This window comes from Neolamprologus brichardi, chromosome 17, assembly GCF_056152115.1.
Source record: "Neolamprologus brichardi isolate AB-2024 chromosome 17, ASM5615211v1, whole genome shotgun sequence".
NCBI lineage: Eukaryota > Metazoa > Chordata > Actinopteri > Cichliformes > Cichlidae > Neolamprologus > Neolamprologus brichardi.
In genome coordinates this window covers 16281209-16306984 of record NC_142120.1, presented here as the reverse complement: position 1 = coordinate 16306984, position 25776 = coordinate 16281209, and the positions used below count along the sequence as shown (strand labels likewise).

The window sequence follows — 25776 nt, the reverse complement described above, 5'->3', positions numbered from 1 at the left end:
AGAAAAAAAAGAAAAAAAAGAGCGAGTCTCATCCCAAGTCCAAAGTTCAAAACACAAGGAGATATGACAAAAACCTGTTTTTCCCCACCAAATATTGCCAACGCCACAGAATCGGACCTCTGCACTCTACCAAGAAACCAAAGGTGACGAGGTCAGCATAGCTGTCTCACAGCAAGAAGATCCTGGGTTCAAATCATGCTGCATGGAGTCTCTATAGGTAATCCAGCTTCTTCCCACAGTCCAAAGACATGCATGTTAGGTTAACTGGCAGTTCTAAATTAGCTTTAGCATCAGTTTGACTGTTAGCCTGTCCATGGTGTAACTGTGAGAGTCTCTGCTGTGTGCTGCTGATAGTCCTCTGAGTTATTCTGCATGTCTCAGACTGGACACTTGGGTTCAACAACTTGTGCTGTACTTGCAGTAATGTAGCAAGTTTCCGCCAAGCGTTTATCCACCTAAAACCAAAGACAGCTGAAAAAAGTCCCCCCAGAACACCTGCTGAATCATTACTCATCTGAAACAGTAGCAAGATGCTTCAACCTCTTCTGGTGATGGTGGGTGAGGCAGGCTGGGTCAGAACACTGGCAACAAAAGATGACACGTCGGCAGTAGGAAAATGTCATTAAGCCAATTATGGCTAAGTCATCTCATAAAACACATGAATCCTCTGCTTGTTGGTCAAACGCCTTCACAGTCAATTAAAGAGTGCTGTATGTAAACTAAAAAGGATCGAGAGGATTTCTCTCTTCTGTTAGGCAAAGACCGACCTCTGATCCGTCTTTCTTTTCGGTTAGTGGACCTGCATTCATGTCGGCCAGTCTAGATGCATTTGTCAAAGTATTGCTAAGAAGTCATGACGCTTTATTCCAGAAACTGCAGTTGAAAATACAAATGTTTGTTTGCATGTCACTCCACAGTATGGAAGTTAATCAATATATAATTGGAATATTCATAACCCCTTTTTTTTACTTTTACTACCTTTAAACTAATGTATTTATTGCTCTAACAAAATATGCATTTTATAAATTGTGTGGCAGAGTGTTTCCTCCATCTGGAAACTCTCCAGTCTTCCTGATTATGCTTCTCATTTTATGATAATTTTGTTAACTGGATAAATGCAGCTTAGGCTGTTAAATATGAGGCATTCTACTGTGTAAAAACAAACACACAATAGTCCCCTTCAGTTCATAAAGGTTTATTAGTTTTTTACGATGGTAGCAGAACACTTTGGTGGCCGAGCTGCGCTCAAGTTCACTGTGGTGAAAACCTTGAAAATTTTTGCTCATTACTCACTAAAGCAATGCATCCAGCATTAACTGGCTGGTCTTACAAACTGCACCGCATACTTTAACTCTGAGGGCTCAAAATGAAGAAAAAGAATGCACACTCCATGTCTGCATTACACAACAGACCCTCAAAATAAAGTCTCAAATGTATCTTTTCCAAGTCAACAAGAAGAGAGCCTTTTGTAAGTAGCATTGTGTCCCAAAGTGGCACACTGCCTTGGTAAACACAACTGTACACACACGTTCAAGAGGATGTTCAAACAGAAAGACACTCGAGCTTCAAGACAGATGCATGAGAGCAGGTAAGGCCTTCTTTCGACTGGAGCCAGTTTCTGGCTTCTCTGTTGTGGAGGAAAGCTTAAAGATCAAGGCTTCATGCGTTTGGCAGTTTAGAGCCACATATTTATTCAATTTCAAGGGTTCAACTGCGTGCATTCCTTGCCCTTTCACTGAGCCATGTTTTCAATACTGTGTCCTTTTGAAGTGTGACTTTCTGTGGCCCGTGTGCATCTTTTCAAACAGCCATGCGTCGGGAGAATATCCTTCGCATCTATCTGACTTTCAGTAGAAAGTTGAAAATTTCTACTGCAGCCAAAATTACCACATAAATCCTCACACAACTTGTTCTAATAAATATTATTTGTTTTCATTCAAGGGCAACCCGTGTGCCAAGAGCACCACTGAAGTTTCATATTAAAATATGCATTTTTGCAGTTCTGTTTATGAAAATTAAGTTTGTCCTCTTTGCGGTGAGAAAAGACGAGAAAACCTGCCAAACAAAGCACTGGTAAGACTTTAAAACATTATCCTGTTCAGCAGCATTTCCCTGTCTAACTCCTCAACTTTCCCTCTTAAGCTCTGCAAACCGTAATCATGTTTGTCCATCATTTGTCGAGTGGAGGTTCGGTCACACGTGTTAAACCAGCTCCTCTGATAGCAGCGATGTTCACAGAGCAGTTTGAGTGAGTCCCGTGGTGACATAACCCAGAGGCAGTGCGTGAAACCTGTTAGACTGCAGACAAAAATCAGCCTGTTAGTGTGCATTCACTCATGCAAATATAACTGAGGCTTATTGTCCCCAATGCAATAAAACCACAGCGTGAGCAGAGCTATGGCTGTCTCTGGTCGAATCGTGAATGAGGCTGGGCTCATTTCGGCCAAAGTGTACTTTGATATTTTAAATTTTAAATCCTTTTGACACTGAAGTGATGAGATGATAACAAAACCTGCTGAAAGGATACATTACTAGTTGAGTCTTTGGCATCTGAAAACTAACAGAGGTGCAACTTTACACTTGCAGTTAAATCTTTAACTTTGAGATCCACTGCTTCCTTACTTCCACATTCACAGCAAAGCTGCTAACAATCCTGGGAGTGCTTTTAACATCCAAGAACTGTTCTGGGAAGTTTTGCAAAACATAAACTTGATGATTGGACTTTTCTCAAACTATAAAAACCAGAAAGTTTGTTGAAGATTGAGCTGAACTTTTAGCAACTATGTGCAGTATTTCCTCTCTGCTTTTATGTCGGTGTCTGTGCTGTTTAGGCATTTTTTGTAAATACCTAGTTACACTAATAAGGTCAGTCGATAAAAAAGAAAGAAAATTGAAAGATGACTAAACAAAGTAGCATGAAAAATTCCAATCCAGGTACTCAAGGCAGGTCTAAACAAGTAATAAGAGGTCTTTAGTTTAGCCCACTAAAGACCTGTTATTACTTTGATATTCTGTAGTCAACTAAAATGAAGGCATTTTATTACTTTTAAAAACCTGCCTCGAGTACTTGGACCCAGATTGTTTGTTCATAATCTCTTCATTTCTCTTTTCACCATTTTTCTCATCCATGTGCACCAGCACTAGTAATTTTAAAACATTTTTTGCAAACCTTCCTCTAAGGGCGAGTTGGAATAACTGGACACAGGTTCTCCCCTGTGCTACAACCTGTACAGTGGTCACCCAAACATTGAGGGTGCTGCACCCATATGGAAAAGATATATATAAATCTTATAAAGTTTGTATCTGTCTTGTGTGAAACTTGCATGAAAAGCATACAAGAGTAAAGACAGATATAAGATCCCTTGAAAAATTATATAATGAAACTTGTATGTTTTGGATACTTACTAAAACAATATATGAAAGTAATGAGAAAGTGGCCACTTTCATGAGTAAATCATGTAAGCCTTATATGATTTACTCATGAAAGTGGCCACTTTCATGAGTTAAGTCCTATAAGTTTTTACTATTTCTTTTCCATATGGGCACAGTCAACCTCTTGGTGACCGACTGATCACTACAAATGCTGCAGGTTGTCCTTGACAGAAAAATAAATTCAATGCAATTACCAAGCAACCACCATTTTTTATTAGTCACGTGGAGGTTGTTGACCCATTTTTGCTGTACTGTGACTGAGCCTTTACTGAATTCTCTAAGGTACATAAGAAACAGCACAAATAATTATGCAATCAGTATTATAGCACATGCCTGTTTACATTTTTCCATTGCTACTTCAGTTGGAGCTTGCATCAGTTTGTATGGCGTGATTAAACATAATGCTAGCTACTTTAACCTAATATCAAAAAGACCAAACAACGCTGCACAACTGAACTGAGGAAATGTAAAATCTGTCCATTTAAAAAGAGACACTGCATCTCTCCTAACTTTAAGGCAACATTAAACCGTGCAATACATACGGGAAAAGGTAGTCTGAAATATCTTGTCAATGTAGAGCACAGACCAAAGGATTCAGAAGCTACAAAATGTGACCCAGACTCTAAAATAGAAGAGAGTGGGAAAGGGAGGCTGGGGTCTCCAAGTAATTCTACTTTAATGAATACAAACAGACAAGCTCCCAAATGCCTACACAGAGCGGCCTGATTAGGGCTGACTCACAAATTCCCCACAGTCGTCAGCAAACACACAGGAATGTCCGACAAGTAGGTTACACACTGCAGACGCACCAAGTCACAACATTCGCCTCCTCGTTTGGTCCCCAATTTCGTTTCTTAACACCCACTGCTAGGTTAGCGCTGTGTGTGTGTCTGCATGTGGTCAAACCAGCGAGATCCCCTGCAGCAAAGTACAGAGTGATCCCCAACAACTACACAACGGAGGGAGGCTTGTTTCTAAGAAGCGGAAGCATGAAACCGATTATCGTTTATCTGTGCGTGCCTCCACACACACAAAAACAAAGTGCATTTTTATACACTGCATGCCATTTACTGTAACACACACCAGATCTTGTTTGTTTTCTCAGCTTAAATGCTGGTAATGAAGACGAAAATAAAGGAAATGAATTATGGCAGAGGCTCTGCAATACGCTGATATAAATGTCAAACAAAAAGGTGCAAAATTACTGAGTAAAGAGAGAGACGTGAACTTTAAAGCCAAAACAATGTCCCGAACCGAAGGTCAGATGAGGACGAGGCTACTCACTCTGACATCGTTTTGCGCCTGCAGAGAAAACAGTCAGGATGGATTCTGTTAAACACTTGCATGGCTTATGGATGGTGGGTACTCAGTTAAACGGCCTTTACCACATTTGACCAGTACAAACGCCACACCATTGATCATTTTCTGCTCTATTCAGCAGCTTGTTTTAAAATTCCAGGCTGACACGAATACAACAATACGTCGACTGATCGCAAACTTCTCCATCTTGGATATGCGCACACTCAAGAGTTAAAGATTAGCCAGAAAGATGGCAGAAGACTCAAGCAGAATCAACACGTTTCACTGTGTGTAAAAACAAATCTGCATCAATGGACATCAGTGCTGAGGCTGATTGTATCACCTACATCTGATCACATTTGTGAGAAAGTTCAGTGAGGTCTCGACTTATAGCCGAGCCGGCCTCCAGGCAAACATGCAGGGTGGCTTTCACCTCACAAGATTTAGACTAATTCTGCATGACCGTGCATTCCTGTGCACGCTGCGCAGGGGGTATGTCGTTCTTCAGTAATAATCTACAAAGTCCCTGAACCCACATAACTAAAGAGCAGTGACCTAGATAAAAGACAGTTTGAACTTTGTGTGCAGATTGCAGCAAAACTCCAAAAGTAAATGTCAAACTGAAAAGGCAAGTGATCTTTTAATGTCTGAAATGAACAGACTACTAACGGGATGGTCCAATTTTTAGTGACATCTTGCAGTTTTAAGTCAGTCACAATTCTTGTGTTTTGTCCCTCTCAAGCAGAGTGAAACTGTCATGTATGGTCATTTATGTAATTATATATGGCAGAATTTACAGTCGTACAGTGCTTGACAATCCAAGATGGCTCTCCTACCAGTAACGATAGATGGATGGTTTCATATAAGGTTGTAATTTTACTTGCTTTGTGACCTTTTTTGCCTCCATTTGTCTGTTTTTGTTTTATTTCTTCTCACAACAAGTAATTCCGCCAAGAGAGTTTGATGTTTTATCCCATTTTTGAAACCAAGTCCAAAGTCTCATAACAAATGTCCACAATGTACTCTCTGGTAAGAGTTTACATTCAGTTAACGGCTGAACTGAACGTACCAAAATAACAGAGTTTACTTTTTGTTAATGATCTAATCAAGATAAAGCAATCACACACCCTCCAAACCAGAGGTGCCAAACTCATTTTACATCGTTAGCCACATACAGCCCACTTTGATCCCAAGTGGGCTGGACCAGTGAAAATATCTCATGGAATAAATCTGAGATATTTTAATATATGTATATTAAAAGAAGTGCAATTTAAAACATCTCAGTTTTTCCACATGATAAAGAAATGCTGCTTTGGGCCTAAATTTTAAGAAGTATGTAAATTTACAGAATACTTCTGTTAGCTCATTGAGCTCACCGTTCTCCAATTAAAAATCTATAGTTTTTTTACTAATTGCAAAGACATCATTTTTAGCTGTTTTTTGTGAACCTGCTGTTAAAAATCAAACATTTCTATATCAGACAGTGGTAAAACAGGAACCTTGTTATTTAATGGTTTATCCATTTTAGAAGTGTTTATCTTTATCAGGCTACAAAACTTAATAAAATACAGTTTAAAGTGCAAAATGAATGTCCTCTTTCACATTTTTCAAATCCAGGTTGAGCCAGTGGGCCAGAATGGCTCCCAATTCTGGCCCACGGGCCTTATATTTGACACCGCCGCTCTAAGCAAACTAAGGACAAAGGGGGGACAAAAACAAAAAAATCTATTTGGAAGATTTGTTGATGCCCCAGTTGTACAAGAAAGCACATGTGGTTTCTTTACACCCATCTCCTAAATGTAAGCAGATATGAATCAGTAGCAAAGTGTTACTGCCGTCTGTTTGAAAGTACACAAACTTATACACTCATTCTACTTTCAGGACTTTAAACATTCTGTTTAAAATCCTTTTGGTTTCTTTTAATGATTTATCAATGATTTTAACTGTACAAACAGTCATAAATTCTCTGACCAAAGACCAAGTTATAAAATGTATACACACACACACAAATGCACACACAGTAACATTTCCATCTCACAGCCTGTTTAACACTGATCTGATGCCTTCTGACAGCATAATGGCTGCTCACCTGGTCAGAGGTCACTTTAATGGGAGCAAGCATTTATGTAACAGTCTTACAAACTGAGCTAACCCATGTGTCACAGCCCATTACATGGGTGCTGTGTGCTTTATGTGGTGTTGATAGGTGCCTGGTGGGTTGGTAAAGACTTCATCATGGAAGCAGATCAGCTCCTTCCTTCCTTTGCTGAGGCCACAGACAAGGGCTTTTGTAAACAATTCAAAATGCTCTCCTTGGAAACTGGTGCTTCTCGCTTGGAGGAACTTCACTTTTACGAACACGTGCTTTAATTAAACAGGTTAGCATTCCTGCTGTTCAACCAACAAATGAAAAGGAGGAAACAAAACACCCGGCCCAAATAGCCCAATGCTTACCTAAGCCTATGATAAAATCCCTGTGGTATTTACTGTGATGATGTGACCTTGTTTGGAGAAGGTTTTAAACAGCAAGTGAAGCACACTCCACCCCATGCAAATTTACATTCTTGCATGCTTTTGTCCAGCTGTGAACTGAGAGCCTTTAATAAGCAAACTACTGCAGACTTTAATTTCTACTGTCAGTTTATTGCAGCTTTAAACTTTAGCCAACTTTTTTGTGCCTTGCATTTACTGAACTGCACACTTTAGGTCACTTCAACTATAACGAGCTTGAAGAGCCAAAAGTAAAAGATTCTTTTAAATTTAAAGCTTTAAATTCTGTTTGTGGCAGTTTGCATTTATTTCCACAAAACAACCAAAACTTTAGTCAAAGAGAAATATCAGCAACTTTCCCAACTGTGACTCCATTTGTTATGCAGATGAAAGTTAACTCAACGGTCTTGGACTGCAGCCAGCAATGACCAGATAACTTGCATAGCAATTATAAACCTATTTTCTTAATTGCTTTTAAAAACAGATCAAGGACAAGAACATGGACCTGGAGTTTGCCCAACTCACTGGAGAGGCAGCCAAATAATACTTAAGACTGTATTAGTAAACTGCCCACCCTGTAAGGAAGGAAACATAAGGACCAAAGCTAGCCAAGTCACTTTAACTTTCAAAATAAGAGCAAGGAAATTGTCCGGCAGTGAAGCGTGCACTCAAGTTTTATATGCATTGATTCTACAGAGGAAAGAAACTTTATAGATATTTTGTCACAATTCTCATCTTGATCGGTTAACTGATTTTTATGAAATTTTAAATCTGTTAAATGTCATTTTCTAGCATAACAATTGTGGCTTGATCACCATGGTGATGGTGATGTTGTGCTGAGCAAAAACTGCCTATTTTCCTTGTAATGTTTTATAAGGTCACATCCTCTATTTTCAGTTTTTCCACAAATATGTTAAAAGAAAAAAAAAATCTGCTGATCTTCATCCATTCTGTGAAACCAATTTTAAACATTTTCTCTGCATCTGGATTTGGGTTGGAAGGAACCAAACGTCTGCCCTCAGCATGGCCCTTCTCCAAACTTTCACCCTTCAATGAACTTCACCAAAGAACAAAATGGAGCAGAAACTAATTTGGGAACAAACAAGGCAGGGGTGTTTGAATTTAAGGTATTTGCTGATTAATGTCAGTGCAGACTGTATCTGTGAGAGCAGATGAAAGAACCGATGCCAAAACTCAACTGTGCACGAGTCCAATTTGAGTTGCACCACACTGCACTTCATATACAGTTATATGAAGTGCAGTACTTTATCCTGAAACAGTTTTATTGTGTATCCTGACACGCACATGGATTTTTGGTGAAATTTCCATGTGGAAGGAATGCAGATGTGTTTGAATAGACTGCAGCTCGCTCTCCGTGAACTCTGTGCAGTTCTGGATGCCTGTGACTGATGTGCTGATTAGCTCAGTTTGAGGTGTGTCCTTTTGTCTGCACCATTTTTAGTTCTCAGTAATGTGTCATGTGATGCAAACACAAAATATCTCTGTGTGTTTTTCCACATATTCACAACAGGTCTGTTGCTAAACCTGCATTTGCTGCTGGTGCCATTTCACAAGTTGCTCCTGACTGGTACCTCTGGCACGTCACATTTTACGAATTTCATATTTTCTCATTATATTCCTATTAAAAACAGTACACGGGCCTTTTTGTACTGTTTTTTTTTTTTTTTTACCAACTATCTATATTTGCATTTGAATGCCTTAACAAAAACACCATTTAATCTATCAAAAAACTGACGCACTCTCTGCATTTCTTCTGTTTTCTCTGCAGCACACACGTGAAAAAACGTTTTTGCAGGACACTGTGCAGGAAACCTAAGTACACCCTTACTGCTGCCATAGAAATCAAGATATTAAGTACCAACCAGGTGCAACTAGTCAATTGTTCTGAATTAACCGATCACCTGGAAGCATGAGCACCTCTATAAAAGCAAAAATTTTGGCAGTTTGTAGAGCTGGAACATTCAGGTGTGAATGAACATGATGTCACAATTTTCCCAGGAGTAGGCGTCCCCACAAATTCACACCTAGGTCACACCCAGACTGTGCAATACCTGGAGAAAATAATAATAATATCATCATCATCATCATCTCAGACTCTACGCGCCTCAGCATGTAAAACATTAATCTTTGTGACAGCCAAGAAAAAGACGGAACAAGTATGGCTTGTTTGGAAGAGTTGCTTTCTTTAGAAATCTTTAGTTTAGCATTTATTAGCTTCAGTGAAGGAAGAGTTAAGAAATCTCAATCTTAATAAGCAGATGCTTCCCTTATCATTTCATCATTGTTGCACAGGTGAATTTGGCCAAACTGACTAGGATTAAATTGAAAGACTAGTTGCAAGTGCATAATATCATTGTAATTGGTTCTTTTGAGTCATTTTCAGTCGAAATCACATTTTTCCTAAAACCTAGTTTAGTTTAATTTTAATTAGTCATGTCTGGTTCATGTGTTAACAGGTTAACATGAGTTTGTACGAAGCCTAAAGTGTATTAACAACTCTGTGGTGTCACAAATAACTAGGTTAAACAGGGAGCCCTCCTGTCTCCCGTATCCTCCCATCGCCAGAGTGTTAACTGCGTGAGCACTCGGCCCAGCATTGCACCTTAAACCTGTTGACCTCCTTTTCAATGACGCTGCAGACAAATAGCTGCGAGGGGCCGGATAGCTCCACGCTCCCCAGCAGTGTTTGTGGAGCAGACTCAGTCATGTACATGAAACACAAAGTTCACTGGCTGGAGCGGCAGACCACAACCTCATAACTCTCAGAGGTCATACATTTTTTTTCAAAAAGCAACGGCACAATCAGCGACATGACTCATCACCACAAGACTGCAGGCAGCGTGACCTGATGGGAAACGTGCTTACATCACAACCCAAAACATTTTAAGATGAGAGAACTCACTGAATCTAAACTCTTGTTTTCGCATTCCTCAGACACACACAATGTGCTGTGCAGGTCAAAGGTCAGCATCGGCAACAATGCCCTCGGACCCACAGGAGTGAGCAGGGTGAGAGAAAGGAGACACCGTCCCGGCTCGCTGGACGAGGTACTGACTGATGCAATGCAGAGCTGGGAGCTTTTATCGGGCCATTATGGCCTCAACAGGCAGAAGATTGGGTTCCCAGGATGCTATGAAATCCTGCTCAGCAGCTATTATGCTGCACAGAACGAGCGGGGAGATAATCCCAGGCATCTCTATTCACACCTGTCCACTAATATTCACATCACAAAGGCAGCTTGTGTGAGCAAGTCTTCATTTGCATAGTTTGGTGTCCCCCCCCAATCCAACAGGAGGAGAAAAGAGAAAACTTTTCACAAAAGGAGTCCATCTGCCGGGCAACCGGTTTCTGGATTTTTGTGTTTCCATCTGTGTGCAAAGCTCACAGGATCTCAAACCATGAGATAAAGCTTCCATAATTAAAGCTGGATTATAAAACTTACAGTTGGGTAAACATTACTTTTAAATGGTGACACAATGCCAAAAAACTTAGAATATTAAGAAGAATATTAAACTAAAACAACAAAAGCACTACGTTTTTTTTCTATACAGATAAAAAGTAGGAGCTGGCGTTACTAATTCATCAATAAACAGAACAATACAACATCAAAAGATAGTAATTTTATATTTTTTGTAGAATCTGAGTGTTATATTTGAGTTAATGAGGTACACAGTAATTGAAAATTGCAAATCTTTACTTTTTCCTGAAGGGGTTACTGCACCAGAGGCAGTGCAGGAAATGACTTCAAACTGCAACTTTAGGAAGTCTGAAAATACTCAAGACAAATTTAAGATGCTGGAGGTTGATTATAGGAGTACACCCTTTAATGGTGAACTCAAACCAGGCAAGTGTGTTTAAACCAGTCCAGTTCAGTAATGAGCGTTTATGCTTCATCGTGCTCGGTTCAGCCCACTAAAACAGATGAGATTGGGAATGGTTCACTGAACTCAGGCGCGGTAATCATCTGGTTTGATTGCACTTCCTTAAGACGAGCTGCTCCGTGCAGTATGACTGAAATGTGATAAATACATGAAGGCAGACGAGAGCACTATACCCAGAAATAAACAAAAAAGCCTCAAAGTACAAAGAATCATGGCGTCCTCTGATCTGTGCACGAGCGCTTTTCTTTAACTGCAAGAAACGCAACAAATGCATTTACATAACTCTGACATAGCTGCCAAACAGATACGATCGTCTAAGCTGGTAACCGTCTGACCCTGCTGACCTTCTGAATAACTGGCACGGGTGTGCGAAAGCATCAGACACGTGTCAAAATGTCCCCGGGGATGCTCCTTCGAAATCACCGGCCTAACTATAACGCGAAACACGTGCATTAATCTCATGTTACGCAGGTTTCTGATTGCCCGACTTGAGGAAAAGTTTGGCTTCCCATTCAGGAAATCTGTCACATTATATTTAGCAGCAGAGGTACTTCAGCAGCTGAAGACAAAAGTCAAAGATTGATCTTTGGCGGCCTGCAGTCACCTGGGCTTTAGGTCTCCATTTGATCACCGCTAACGGAAGATAAGCGGAACAGTTTAATCACTGTTATCTAACTCCAGGTGACGATGCTTGACAAAGTATGATGATCAGAACCTACCAATCAGAGTTGTGGAGTCAGATGAATACAAATGCTTTCAGCAATGAACCTTTTTTTAAACCTGCATAGTATTTGTCATTTTATTTAACACATGTAGTGATCTGCCTTCAGCTGTACATAATTAACTTTTAAATAACAATTAAAAGAGAACATTAACAGGAATTGCAAGGCGCTGACAGGAATTAGGGTATGTAAATAGTTTACAAGCACACTGGGCACAGTGTTGGACTGCAAGCACATCACCATCACATAGCACCCAAGTCTAGTGCACAGAAAACCTGCAGTTTCTTTCATTGGACACTTAAAGCTGAATTCAAAACCAGCAGGTACGTCCATCTTTATACTCATACTCACTATACTTTTAGGGATAAGAACCTGCCTCAGGAAGTTCTACAAACTTTCTCAGACCACAGCACTTCCACGTCTTTCTCCTTCTTCCCCACTCACACAAATCAGCTCACCACCTCATCAGATCACCTACTACCTCCCCCAATAATAGACGGTTCGCCCACTTTACTACATAATGAGCTGCCTATGGGCTCGATCTAGCATATCTGGCGCAGCCCAGAGTGCTGAAGCCCAGCATTACAGCCTGGCTTGTGACCAGTTTTCAAACGGCTTTGCTCGACACTGCTGAGCACCTAATAACAGGATGTGAGGCTCCAACTGACAGGCTGGTCAAACTCCAAGTTGTGCTGCCCCAGGGGCATATTGTTTTGGGTGGCTATCAAACAGGAGAATGAAAGGTGGTCACAGACCAATTTGAAACACATCAGAATACCATCCCCTTACCAAAAAAGAAACCAACAAAAAACAAAAGGGTGGGCATCTATTCCAAGAATTTCTGTGTAATTTGAGTGTTTTTTCAGTGTTGGCCAAGCTTCATATCAGAGTTCCTGCATGTGTCTGAACCACAGGAATCGGCCAGGAGTGCAACATGATTTAAATCCAATAACAATGAATGTGCAGCACACATACTGTACACCTCCACCCTCTCCCACCATCTGAGAACTGCTTTCATTTCTCTCCAGCAGAGGCTCGATTAAACCAGACACATGTATGGGAGGAATTTGGAGTGTAGGAAGGCAAGTGGTGTTCAAATGCAACACACAGAAGCCACTATTTCCTTACAAAAAATAAAAATGCACAAGCATCAAGCATCCACCTATTTCCACATACAAGAGACTAACTTTCACTAATACTTTTTTGGGAATAGTTTTATTCCAAATAGATTAAAAACATGACCAATCCCAAAATGGGCCTCCAAATTATACCCATTCCGATGTTAAGGTGAATCGCTGCCCTGTTTTCCCCCCGACTCACCTCATTGGATGGTATGTTCACGACACCTGTGGATCTCCTCTTTTCCCTTAACTTCCTCTTCTCGATCTGTCCTTTCCCCTTCCTGGCGCTGGGCCCGGTGCTCTTCTTCTCCTTGCCCTTGCTGCTGGGTGACGGGCTTTCCTTGTCACTGTCGTTGCAAGCCATGGGAGTAGAGTCCTGAGTCTTCTCCGGCTGAGGCAGGGCCTTCTTCAGGTTGCTTCCCGGCGTGGCTGAGAGTGTCACGGGGTGGTGCATTTCCTCCTCGGGCCTCTTTAGAGAAGTGCCAGAGGAGGACCGATCAACCGCGTAGGAGGAGGGGTGGCAGTTCCCAGCGGAGGAGCTTCGGTCCGGGTTGCCGTTGTTGGTGAACTCGGTGGCCGAAGGAAGAGGAGGAGGAGATGGAGGAGGAACGGCGTTGCGGCTGCTGTTTGTATTGCTGGCACCCAAGGGAGTACCAGTGGCTGCTGCAATGTCCCCCAGCATTTTGGCTCTCATTTTCTCCCGTTTTGCCTTCCACTCCTCCAAAAAGTCCGTCGCGGCGCTTGACTTGAATCCGCCTGTGGCCATGATCCCTTTTTTCTGATAAGTTCAAAGTCGAAAGGAGGAAAAAGTAACTAAAAAGTTGAAGTTGATATGAATTTTCAGCTCTCGGTCGCCGTCCTAATTGCACCACATTCCTCAAGTGATTAACTCGGGAGCTGCTGAAAGGTAGAATGAAAATAAAAAGTCAGGACAAGTAAACTTTCAGCTGTTCATTATGGAGGTGTTTTCACCTCCACCTCGCGACACTCCGCGTGCAGGACAGGTTTTGTTTAAAAAGAAAGTTTACAAAGTCCGTTTATCTCTAAGGTAACTTTCCGCCCGAAAGAAGAAAGTCAGAGTGTGGAGAAGTTGACGAGAGAACAACAAAGGTATAAATTCACGTAGAAACCCACCTGAGTGGAGCTGTCTCGGTCGCTGAACTGCTCTTCACGGTCCAACCAGGTGTGCCCGAGCTGCTCTCACATGAACTGCTGTAGTCTGCGGAGCTGGGACCCGCCGTGCTCGCTCTGCCCCTCTGAAAACACCGGCTTGAATCCCGTAAGTGCGCGAAAACTTCCGACTAAAGCCGAAGCAGAGGAGGGGCGCTGTGTAATAACTCTTTACTGTTCCCACAGGTGCTTTCAGGTTTAAGGTCATTTGTTAAAGCTTTTACAATACTTATTGGCGATATTTCCATAAAAATAAAGGTTAATATAGTTAATTATTTTTATCATAACATTTCTGTATTTTCATGCTTCCTTATACGTAAGTTGTGTAAAGTGTACATGTACAAAGTTTCAAGCAGCTCAGATTCTTTTATTCTGCTTGTATATATTTATATCTTTTTCAGTTTTAATTCTCATATTATTATTATTATTATTATTATTATTATTTATTTTTAATTTTTTATTATTATTATTTTTTACAATTGTTTCTGTTGTTTTTAAATCACCAGCTGGTTTATTTACCTAATTTTCTATGTGGATTATTTTCTGTTTGCCCTTTGTTGTCATTGCACAGGGGAACATATTTCTTCACTGTGAATATGACAATAATTTTCTATAATTTTGAAAAGTATTTATCTATCTATGTTGCAAAAAACTAGCCAAGACCAGTAAAATGACTGCAAAGCCCTCCTTACCTTTCTTTAATAAGTGTAAAGAAAGGAAAGAATTGGTTCCATTGTCGGTTAGAAATTTGATAAACATTTTCATTTGTATAAGATCTGCATTTATGCTCTTTAGATTAGCTTTGGGGCCTTTTTATTACCTTGCCGTAAGAAGAAAAAGTGTAAAGAAGAAGCATTTTCTCCTTTGATGAGCCACCCAGTTACAAAAGCATGATTAACTGCCTCACAAGAATAAGGGCAAGGTCTGCTGTCATAACATGTGCATGCATATTTAACAGTGCAAAAGCAACAACTCTTCACACGTACAGTTTCTTTTGTAATAAACATTCGTATTTTACTTCTTTATGATCTGAACACTGTCTCTAGGTCTAGAATTCTGTTCACCCCTGTGTAGTTATGCTGGCTTTGCATCACCACTCAGCAATCGAAATTCATTTTTTACAATTTCATGGCTGTTTTCATACTTTTTTTTAGCCATCAGTTGGTCAAATTGGACCCTCTGGTGGGTCCAGACCTGTCCTTGAAAATCCATCCACTCCTTGCTTTAAGAGCTTTCTGTAATTCAATGAAAACTTTCTATTTTGCTCTGAGAGTTGAGTGGAAGTTTGAGACTTTGAAAATGTGATTGTTAAAGTCCCTGTACACCTCTGCGGCTCTGACTTGTGTCAACAGCAACGGTGTCGCTGATTTCACATCTTCAGTGACCCTTTGATATTTGCACAGTCACAGTGCAACACTTCGGCACAAGGGCATTTCTCAACAACTTCTCTCACGCAGGTCCCACAGAGTCCCTTAGGCACCTGATAACTCACCCAACCAGCTCTGATCAGATGAAAAACCTGCTTTCAGGGAAACTTGATCCCTGGGTAGGGTGAGGGCAACTTTCGATGACTGAGCAGTTCATTTCACCTTATTTTTGTTATGACTTGACAGTTTACAAAAAATGTGCGCTGCTCAAAGTTGAAACTTGTTGACAGCGGGAAACTTCACTTTAAAAATCGACATGCAATTATATCTGTACTCAGTTGTTGTTCTGAAATATCCGAGTCCTCAAAGTACCGAATCATGCGTTCAACAGACAGAACACATGTTTGATAACAATAATAAACCTCCATTACATTAAAAAAAAAAAAAAGAGCAAAAATGAATGTTAGTGTGAACACTTTCAGTGTGTTTCTTAGACAGGAACAGTCCTTCTAGAAGGAATCCTTGCACCTCAGCATAGTGAAAAGCCTTCAGGCACTTACACGGCCACTTTGTTAGGTACAAACTGTTCAACTGCTTGCTAACAGTAATATCTACTCAGCCAATCACATAACTGCAGCTCTATGCATTAAGACCTGTACACATGGTCACAATGACATGCTGAAATTCAAACCGAGCATCAGAGTGGGGAAGAAAGATGATTTCGCTGACTTTGAATGCAGCACGTTGTTGTTGGTCTGAGTATTTCAGAAGCAGCTGTTTTCCTAGGATTTTCCCATACAACGATCGACAATCTCTGAGGAATGCTTCCTCAGTTTTGTTGAATCAATTCCATAACGAATTAGGGGAAAAAAAAAAAAAAAAAAAAACTGGTACCGGCAACATGTACCTAATAAAGTGGCCGGTGAGTGTATTTAGGGAGTTGTTTTGATGCAGTGTCCAAATTAACTAAACTTTTTATGATCATAAAAACTGCGTGGGTGATTTCTGAGCCCAAATAAGTCTCAGGATTGTTTGCAATTTCTTAAACATCACAAACTAACTCAAGAAATTCAATTTTAGCTTAGTTTACAAAAAAAAAAGAGAGCAAGATTTCAGTTACACTCTGCATATGTGGCATCAGCAGATTTTCACCTAAATACTAAAGTGGGTATGTCTCAGAGTCTCAAATTTTCTTCTGAACTTACATTCCAAGTGAGAGCAGTGACGCATCTTGTTTTTCCTTTTCTCCTGAGAACTGGGCTCGTGAGGTGACAGGTTTGTGATTATACACCCCTTAGAGGCAGGGTAAAATCAATAAGATAATATTCATCTTGTAGTTGCTCGACCAATAAATAATCCACAGTCACAGCCTAAAAAAAATCCTGCGGATGATATTACTGACAGCTCGCTGGTTTTCCAGTCCCTCTGATAATTTCCTGGTTCATGGACAATATTTCTAAGATAGCAAAATGCAGATGTTTGTAACCTGAGAGAAAAGATAAGCCACAAGCAATCTTCATGATTTGTGTTTGTAGCTTTTTGTAAATGATGCGGATATTTTTATGCGATTACAGCCATTTCAACCAAAAAGTCCCAAAGAGTAAAGGTTGGTTTCAGGTGAGTAAGCTGAACTGGGTCTGTATTGTAGAGTGGCTGTGGGTGTGGAGCAGGTTGCTTCCTAATCAGAAGGTCAGTGGTTTGATCCCCAGCTCCTCTGGTCTGCATGTTGTCCCAAATGCATTTGTGCGTGTATGAATGTTATAGTAGAAAAACAAACAAAACAACACAAATGGGTGAATAAGGCTTGCAGTAAGAAAGTGCTATGAGAACTCAAATAGAGTAGAAAGGCACTATATAAGCACCAGTCCATTATTCATTGGAAGTAACATAATTACAGTTACTTAAATTGCTGCAATGAGCTGTGACACATCAGTCTGTATTGCTATGATGACTTTATCTCTGTGTTTACGTGAAAAAGCAATTCAAATCCATCCAGCCTATCCCAGCTGTCTTAGGGTGAGAGGTGGGGTACACCCTGGACAGGTCGCCAGTCTGTCACAGGGCTAACACATAGACAAAGACAACCATTCGTGCTCACATTCACTCCCCCATTCACACCTATGGACAATCTAGTGTTTCCAATTAACCTATCCCCATAAACTGCATGTCTTTGGACTGTGGGAGGAAGCCGGAGTACCCGAGGAGAACCCACGCAAACAGGGGGAGAACATGCAAACTCCACACAGAAAGACCCCGGCCTGATGTTGGAATTGAACTCAGGACCTTCTTGCTGTAAGGCAACATATTCACATATTGTTGGTGTTCACTGTCTTGCCTGATGACACTTTAGGAAACATACTGAAGGAGCTGGGAATCAAAGCCACCGATCTTCCCATTAGTGGATGACCTACGCTGTCTCCTGAGCCACGGCTGCCTGACTTCACAGAAACAGGCCTTGGGACTTCTTTATGAAACATCCTAAGGTCTGATCATTGCTTTCAAGAAAGGTGCTTCACAAATCCAGTTTACTTCTACTATTAGTGCACAAAGAAAATGCCAGAGAAGATCTCTTCGAGGACACGAAGCGCAGTGACAGTTTTATGAGGGAGTCAACAAATGATAAAACTGTTTTCAAGCTCAAGCACAAACTCAGAACAAGGAGTTAATATGATGGGAAGCTGCACAACAGCTACCAGCTCATTAAAATACAGCAGGTTTTGCAGCTTTCAGTCGAGTCTATGTATAACTTTGTTTCTAAAAACAAGTCCCAAAGACATCATTATCATTTCAAACCTGTTCTGGAGTTCTCCTGCATAATGAGCCGAAGTTAGAGGAAGTATAATTAATACAACATCCTGCGAGTCCTTGCAGCATACTGTTGCAAAGCTCCGTTTTCATTACTCTGCATTGCATTCCAGTGTTATTCCAGCCACGTTCATGCCATTACCCAACTGTACAAGCACAGGTTTCTCTGCGTGCAGTGATTTAAAGCTGCTATAGGTGCTTACTGTCAGGAACCTAATTTCATGCTATGTTAATAGCCCCATAACTCACCTGTGCTGAAGGATATGAGCCTATTGGTGTTTGATTTGTGTGCGGCCAGCTTGCTCACAAGGGTGCACTGACTTTAAGGGAAGTTTACCATGGATACTCAAATGTGCATATCTGAAATAGATTGGCTTACATGTTATTAGTTTGGTGTTTTTCTGCCATAAAGAGCAAAAAATGTGACCTAGTATCCACGTGTCTCAGGAGTGAGTGGGAGGCCAGGCATTCAGCCATTATCTCTGCATGTGCTAACCCTGGCACAGATAATGAGAAAACCTGGGTGGAGCATGGGAGTGAGGTGCCTCTCCTAAAAATAAACCTTGATCTATGGACTCGGGTCACTCTGCTGCATATTTAGCATATTTCTGTCTGCTGTTGAGGAGGGGGAGAAAAAAAAGAATGAGGAACGGGGGTGCTTAAAGGCTGCTGCTAAGTGTTTCCTTTCATGCCAACACAAACGCTGCTGTGCAACTTAAATGCCCAATAGCATTCCAGTAATGCATTACTGAAATAGCCAAGCTCAGGCTCGGTATATAATGAACACTGAATTTGTATTCAAAGTACCCAAGAAGACTCTGAGAGCTATAATAAGTGGCCCTATCATGCATTTTGTAACCAATAACACATTTATGGTAAAGAGGAATAAAATGCAGCGCTCGCTAGGCTGTAAAATGAGCAGTGCATGTAAAAATATATTATACATAACAGTGTGTAATAGCCACTCTTGCATTCACACATTTTCATTTATTTGACAGTAATGCTGCAGTCAAGAGCTATTAGGTGGGTAATTCGAGCAGACTCAATCCGAGCTCGCTCCCCCATGAAATTGTTTGTCCAATCTAAGGAAGTATTCAAGACGTGTTTCTCCCAAGCCTACCAGATGTTTGCGCACAGATGTCGAGTGGGCCAGGAGTCCACAGAACAGGGGATTTTCACAAGAGAAAGCCTTGGAAATATTTTTTTGGTTTTTAAATGAGAATCTGGTGATTGTGATGTGTTGTTGTTTCATAGAAGAAAAGAGTCACAAAGAAAGAGTCCTGTGATGAATCCACTGCCTTATTAGGCACACCTGTTCATCAGATCATCACATGGTATAAAGATGCAATCAAAAAGATCTGGTGAAGTTCAAACTGAGCATCAGAATGGGGACAAAAGGTCATTTTAGGGGCTTTGAATGCAGGTTGATGGTACCAGCCAGGCTGGTTTGAGTATTTCAGAAACTGCTGATCTACTGGGATTTTCCCCACACAACCAACTCTAAGTTTTACAGAGAATGGTCTGACAAAAAAAATCAACTGAGCAGCTCTGGGTAAAAATACTTTGTTGATGTCAAGGGTTAGAGGAGAATGGCAAGATTGCTACAAGATTATAGGAAATAACCGCTTTGTAACAAGCGGTTATTTGAGTTATTGCTGCCTTGAAGAGCACAACACATTGAAGCAGACAGCAGCTAAAGACCACACCAGGTGTGGTCACCTGTCAGCTAAGAACAGGATTACGAGGCTACAAATTACACGGGCCCACCTAAATTGGACAATAGAAGATTGAAAAAACGCTGTCTGGTCTCGTGAGTCTCGATTTCTACTATGGGTAGAAAGGGTCAGAATTTGGAATGCCCGGTATTAGCGGTTTGGGCTGGCAATGTTGTTGTAATGGCGTGAGGGATTTTCTTGACACACTTTTGGGCCCCTCAGTACCAACTGAAACACTACAGCCTACATGACCATGTCCATTCCTTTATGGTAAATGGCCTGCATTTGTATAGCGCTTTTCTAGTCCTTAACCCTTAAGGACCCACAGTGACACTGGTGTCACTGCCCCTTTACACTTAGAGACTTGGTTATATATGATTCATTTGATATAAGACCCCCGTAATTTTCATGAAAGTAGAAATAGGTCTGGGCTCTTAAGGGTTAAGGACCCCAAAGCGCTTTACAGTACATTCAGTCATTCACCCATTCACACACACATTCACACACTGGCGATGGCAAGCTACATTGTAGCCACAGAGGCGAGCCACACTGACAGAGGCGAGGCTGCCGGACACAGGCGCCACCGGGCCCTCTGACCACCACCAGTAGGCAAATATGGGGTTAGTATCAAGTACCAAGGATATTTGGCATGCAGCCAGGAGGCAGCCTGGGATTGAACCACCGACCTTCTGATTAGTGGCTGACCTGCTCTGCCACCTGAGCTACAGCCCACAGTGTACTCGTCTTCTCATGACGGCTCCCAACAAATTAACAGAAGAAGAATTAAAGCATGTATGAAGGCAAAAAAAGTGTAGCATTAATACATAAATTAATACTGTTTGTGTGTTTAAGTTGAGTATTGCCATATTTGAATAGTAGGCTAGCGTTCTGGAGTTGTAAGTTCATGCTAGCACTGGCGAGCACACTTGATTAGCGAGGCTCATCTGTAACTTGTTACTAACAGAGATGCTAACAGGGCTAACATTGAGTATCTTTTAGGACAAACAATTGTTAAATCAGACTAAAGAGCACCCACCAATCACTCAGCACAGTATGTATGTTTTTAAAAATAGGGGGAAAATTAGCTAGAGAAACCAGACTGTAAACACACTCTTCAACTCTGTCAAGTTGGGTATTTTAATATGGGCATCGGCTCATTCTGTAGCTTCAAGAGTTCAAGAAGAGCTTGTTTCATGATCAGTCACTTGCTGTCATATAGCTTGAAATATGCTGTATTGGTGTCTATTTGCACAAAGCTCTTTGGCTGTCCAGGGAAAGGGTTGCTTGAGGTCAACCTATGCAGAAGCATAGGTTATGCAACAGCGTCATTTTATGTAGGCATAAAGGGTGTGCCAATCTTATCATGATCAAACATTAGGAAGTGTTATTCAGAAACTGACACTGCTTTCTCTAGAAATGTATTTAAAAAGACAATTGATGGAATTCTTATCAAACTGGATATATCTCATTTTTGTTTGCTGAAAGGTTTTTCAAGATAAATTATTTTAAAACGTTAACGCTGTTCTCAAAGGTCAGCACTGCATTACCTCACAATGATGATAATAGAGGCTCGACTAATCTAAGAGTCTGAAGCTTGATTATTGCAATGTCTCAAAAGCTAAACCAAACTTCAATATCACATAAATGAATACAGGAGGGGATATATTAATAAAACTACTGAATCACCGAGTATAAAATACAGGCTATGTGAGCCTGGTAAATGAGGCCAAGAATGTGAGCACGTATAGATTCAAGTTTCTTGGTGGAGAGCTTTTTGTAAAACCTGGAAAGAATACTTCTTTTTTCTTTTTGCTCACTTTGACCTCCCTTTTTCCCCCAAAGTTGATCCTGGATTTATGCTGCTGAGCTTCCTGTTACAGTCCTGTTGTAGTTTAATCCTCCATCATGTCCAGGACTGTGAGTATCAGCACTGAGCTACAACAGCAGGAAGGAAGTTAACCGGAGGGAAAGCAGATGGTAGTAGGTGACACACTTCCTGTAAGATACCGGAGAAATGCAGCAGTGATCCATTTGCTGATCCATTCATTTTGGCCCTCTAATGAAACAGTTTGAATGCAAGGCACAAATTATAGCAAGTAGGAAGTTTAAAACAAGAAACAGCAGGTTATTCAAGACCAAATGATAAGTCCCTCTTTTAAGAGTATTAATTTTTTCCACCCATTGTATTTGTGATATCATTCTTTTGGTCACTACCCAGAGCTCGTGGCCACAGGTGAGGGTAGGAATGTAGATCAACCGGTAAATCGACTGCTTTGTTTTCACTCTCTTTTCACCACAACAGACCAGATAGAGGTGCATTGGACAAATCTACAGCAACTCCAGAATTTCTGGGGAATGCTTCCAGCGCCTTGTTAAATCTATAACTCAAAAAATTAAGGAGGTAATAGAGATAAATGGTGGTTCAACCCAGTAATAATAAGATATCCTAATAAACAACCCACGGGGCTGAAAAATGAAGCTAATGTGGACATGCAAAAAACTGCAGCTTCTGGAATGGCCACTCGATGATGCTAATCATCAGCCATGAAAATAACAGATTTACAGCCTGGTACGGAAAAAATATTTGGACTCTGTAGTATATTTTAGGTTGATGATATATAACAAATAAGCTTGTTATTAGGTAATGCTACCAGCTTGCTAACCAAATAAGCTGATTATTTGCTAATGCTACCAGCTTGCTAACCAAGCTTGCTAGCTTTAGCTAATAACTTAGCTATTCACTCTCTAGTTCAGCGGTCCCCAACCCCCGGGCCTCGGACCGGTACCAGTCCGTGAGTTGTTTGGTACCGGGCCGCGAGAGTTGAGGCTAGGTGTGAAATGTATAGTTTTCAGGGTTTTTATCGGTTTTCAGCGTTATTTTGTTATCGTTTTTATCGTTTACTCGGTTTTCCTTGGTCTTTTCACGTGTGTTATGAATACATTTTCTTTTTTTCGGTACCGGTACTAGTTTTATTTTGTTGTATTTATCCGCGACACCTTAAAGGCCAGTCCATGAAAATATTGTCGGGCATAAACCGGTCCGTGGCGCAAAAAAGGTTGGGGACCGCTGCTCTAGTTTTCCACTGACTAGACAATTGTTTAGTCTGTGTGAAAATGAACCCATGCTGATATCCTCAAACTGTAACAAAAGTGTAATGAAGCTAGAATCAGTCTCATCTTCATCTGTGACTTACCCAAGCCAATTTTTTCTTGATTAATCTAGTTCAGGGGTCTGCAACCTTTAACACCCAAAGAGCCACTTGGCCGCAAATACTTTTTGAAATCTAAAATGAAGATAACACATATTGTTTGTTTTTACCTTTATGCTTTGTGTGAACAACTAAAGTAAGTAAGTAAAATTTATTTATTAAGCGCTTTTCACAGACAGGCAGTCACAAAGCGCTGTATACAAATATTAAAATAAACAATACAATCAATAGACATTATACACAATGTAAAAGATCAAATGTAAATAATGTAAAGAATATAAAAACGTAGATCAACAAAAGACTTGTTTGAACAGAAAAGTTTTTAACTGCTTTTTAAAGGAATCCACAGAGCAAATAAGCTGTGTTGCTTATGAAATCCATGAAGTGCTACAGAGAAAATTACATTTGTTTTATGTAATTAACACATTTTAAACTCTTAAAGAAATATAACAAAAGGAAAGACACCCAGCTGAACTAAAATGATCCAGCAAACAAAAACTGCTGTGAGCCGCCACCCTTATATCGCCTCTGGGCTTTTGGAGCCTTGACCTGACTTTTAAAAAATAACTGGGAAAAAAAGCACTATGCTAAAAAAGGAAAAATAGATATTTGCAAAATTCTGCCTAAATATGTATTTTACCTGGTTAATGTGTGTGGCGGGGCGTGGTCTGCAGCGCCGATGCAGGGGAGGCGGACGCACCTGAGCGGCACCCGCAATCACGCCTCGCCACCTTAAAGTCTGTGCTCTCTTTGCTGTTGTGTTGTCGGGCTGTGAGCTGAAAAGCTACAGCCGGTGTTGTGCCAAAAAGTGATTGTCTGCCAAAAAGTGATTTCCGGTATTTGCCAAAAACTGATTGCTCGTATTTAAACTGCTATAAGTAACTTGTTGGGCTATAATATGTGAAACATATGTTAAATGCATCCCTCATGGATGACATAAAGTCATATTGAGCCACAAACAACATTCGTGTAACAAGGTAGAAGCCGCAATCAGTTTTTGGCAGTGACTTTTATATAACCTTTATTTATGCAGTTAAAAAAAAAAAAAATCTCATTAACATTAAAAATGTATTTTGTCAGAGTAAGCTGGCCAAGAGGACAGCAGAAATGGCAGCAAATATGACAATAGTTCTGTAAAAATATTGTAAACAAGGATAAAGGACCGGATTGGTTATAATGTAAGTACAATAACACAGAGCTGTAAAGATACTTGAAAAAACAGATAATTTTTATTTCTATATATAACCCCTTTGTAAACGCTGTTCACCGAAGTCTATTTACCAACATACATAAAGATATTACACATAAAAAATACACGGAAACATTGGAAATCAGTTTTTGGCAGGCAATCACTTTTTGGCACAACACCGGCTGTATGCGTACAGCAACCGTGTGTGAAAAGTGGTCAGTAAAGAGATGCTGAAAAGCATGTTCATGCAAACATCGTCGGGTCTGCCGTGATATGTTTACAATAAGACTTATGGTCCCGAACTTCTTCGCACAACGTCTGCAAAACGGGGCTTTCATCTTTACGCAGGACTGTAAGCTGTCATCTGTGAGGCGTGAGCGGTGTTTGTTTTTAACACAGTTCATGGAGCTGCTGACATAATGTGGATCCGAAGATCCATAACTGGCCTACCTGGGGTCGAAAGTCTCGATAAATGCACGGCGTTTCAGCGGATACACCGGCTTCCGCGAGTGTGACACTTATTTTGAGCAGTGAAAAAATAATATAATATAATTTTATTTTTATATTTCAAAATCACAATAATCTTCCAATTTAGAACTACAAGTTAAAAAAAATAACTAAACACAAATAAAATACACTTTAGCTAAATAGCCTACTTCTAATTTATTTTCCCAAACCACCCGGAGCCGCAGTATAAGGACCAAAGAGCCGCATGCGGCTCCAGAGCCGCAGGTTGCCGACCCCTGATCTAGTTAAAACTACACTCATCTAAAGGTTCTTCAGTGTTCCCTTGACAGAACAGGATGTTTAGTTTCCTGTAAATCCAGCCCACATCTTTTTCTCCTCTTTTCTAGATTCATCCATCGCAATCCAACCCGCCTTGAATCCAATTTTTCTTAACTGATCGTGTTCATCTTTGTGTGGCAGACTTGAGCTGTCACGTCACCCGTACACCTCGATTAGTCATAGTTTGTCATCTAGCAAAACCCAGCTGCTGTTTGTCCACAGAGTGAGCCGAGGGTTTTGCTCATCTCTCAGAACCTAAGATTATGCTTGGGAGTTTAAAATTAAAACTGGGATGAGGTTTGTTTGAGGCACTGTAACGATGGAGTTGGGAAAATACAGGGAGATTAGACCATCATAGTAACAAAAATGAGTGAGAGCATCTCACTTAACCATCGTTGTGGATGGTTCCCAACCTTGAAAAGCAGAGCAAGTCATGTCATGGTGGAGATGACATGACATGACCATTTAGGTCTGCTGAGATTTATTTCTCTTCACGTTTCTTACGCTTTATGGAGTTTTAACAAGACCTGACCATGATGATTAAAGAATAAAGCTAATGTTTTATTATT

The 25776-nt window shown here is 40.6% G+C and overlaps 1 protein-coding gene across 2 annotated transcripts in view; it reads right to left on the bottom strand.

Annotated features, from left to right (window-relative positions):
- Positions 1 to 14213, bottom strand: part of pawr (PRKC, apoptosis, WT1, regulator) — a 71540-nt gene extending 57327 nt beyond the window's left edge. Inside the window, exons 1-2 of one of the 2 annotated variants that reach the window (XM_035908987.2) lie at positions 14101 to 14213; positions 13166 to 13863 (exon numbers count right to left, since the gene is read on the bottom strand). In XM_035908987.2, the coding sequence (XP_035764880.2) occupies positions 13166 to 13732 (567 nt within the window). In that variant the 5' untranslated portion in view covers positions 13733 to 13863; positions 14101 to 14213. Of the gene's footprint in view, positions 1 to 13165; positions 13867 to 14100 lie in introns of both variants that reach the window. The other variant, XM_006780864.3, reaches the window with a different exon arrangement.
- Positions 14214 to 25776: the final 11563 nt, after the last annotated feature.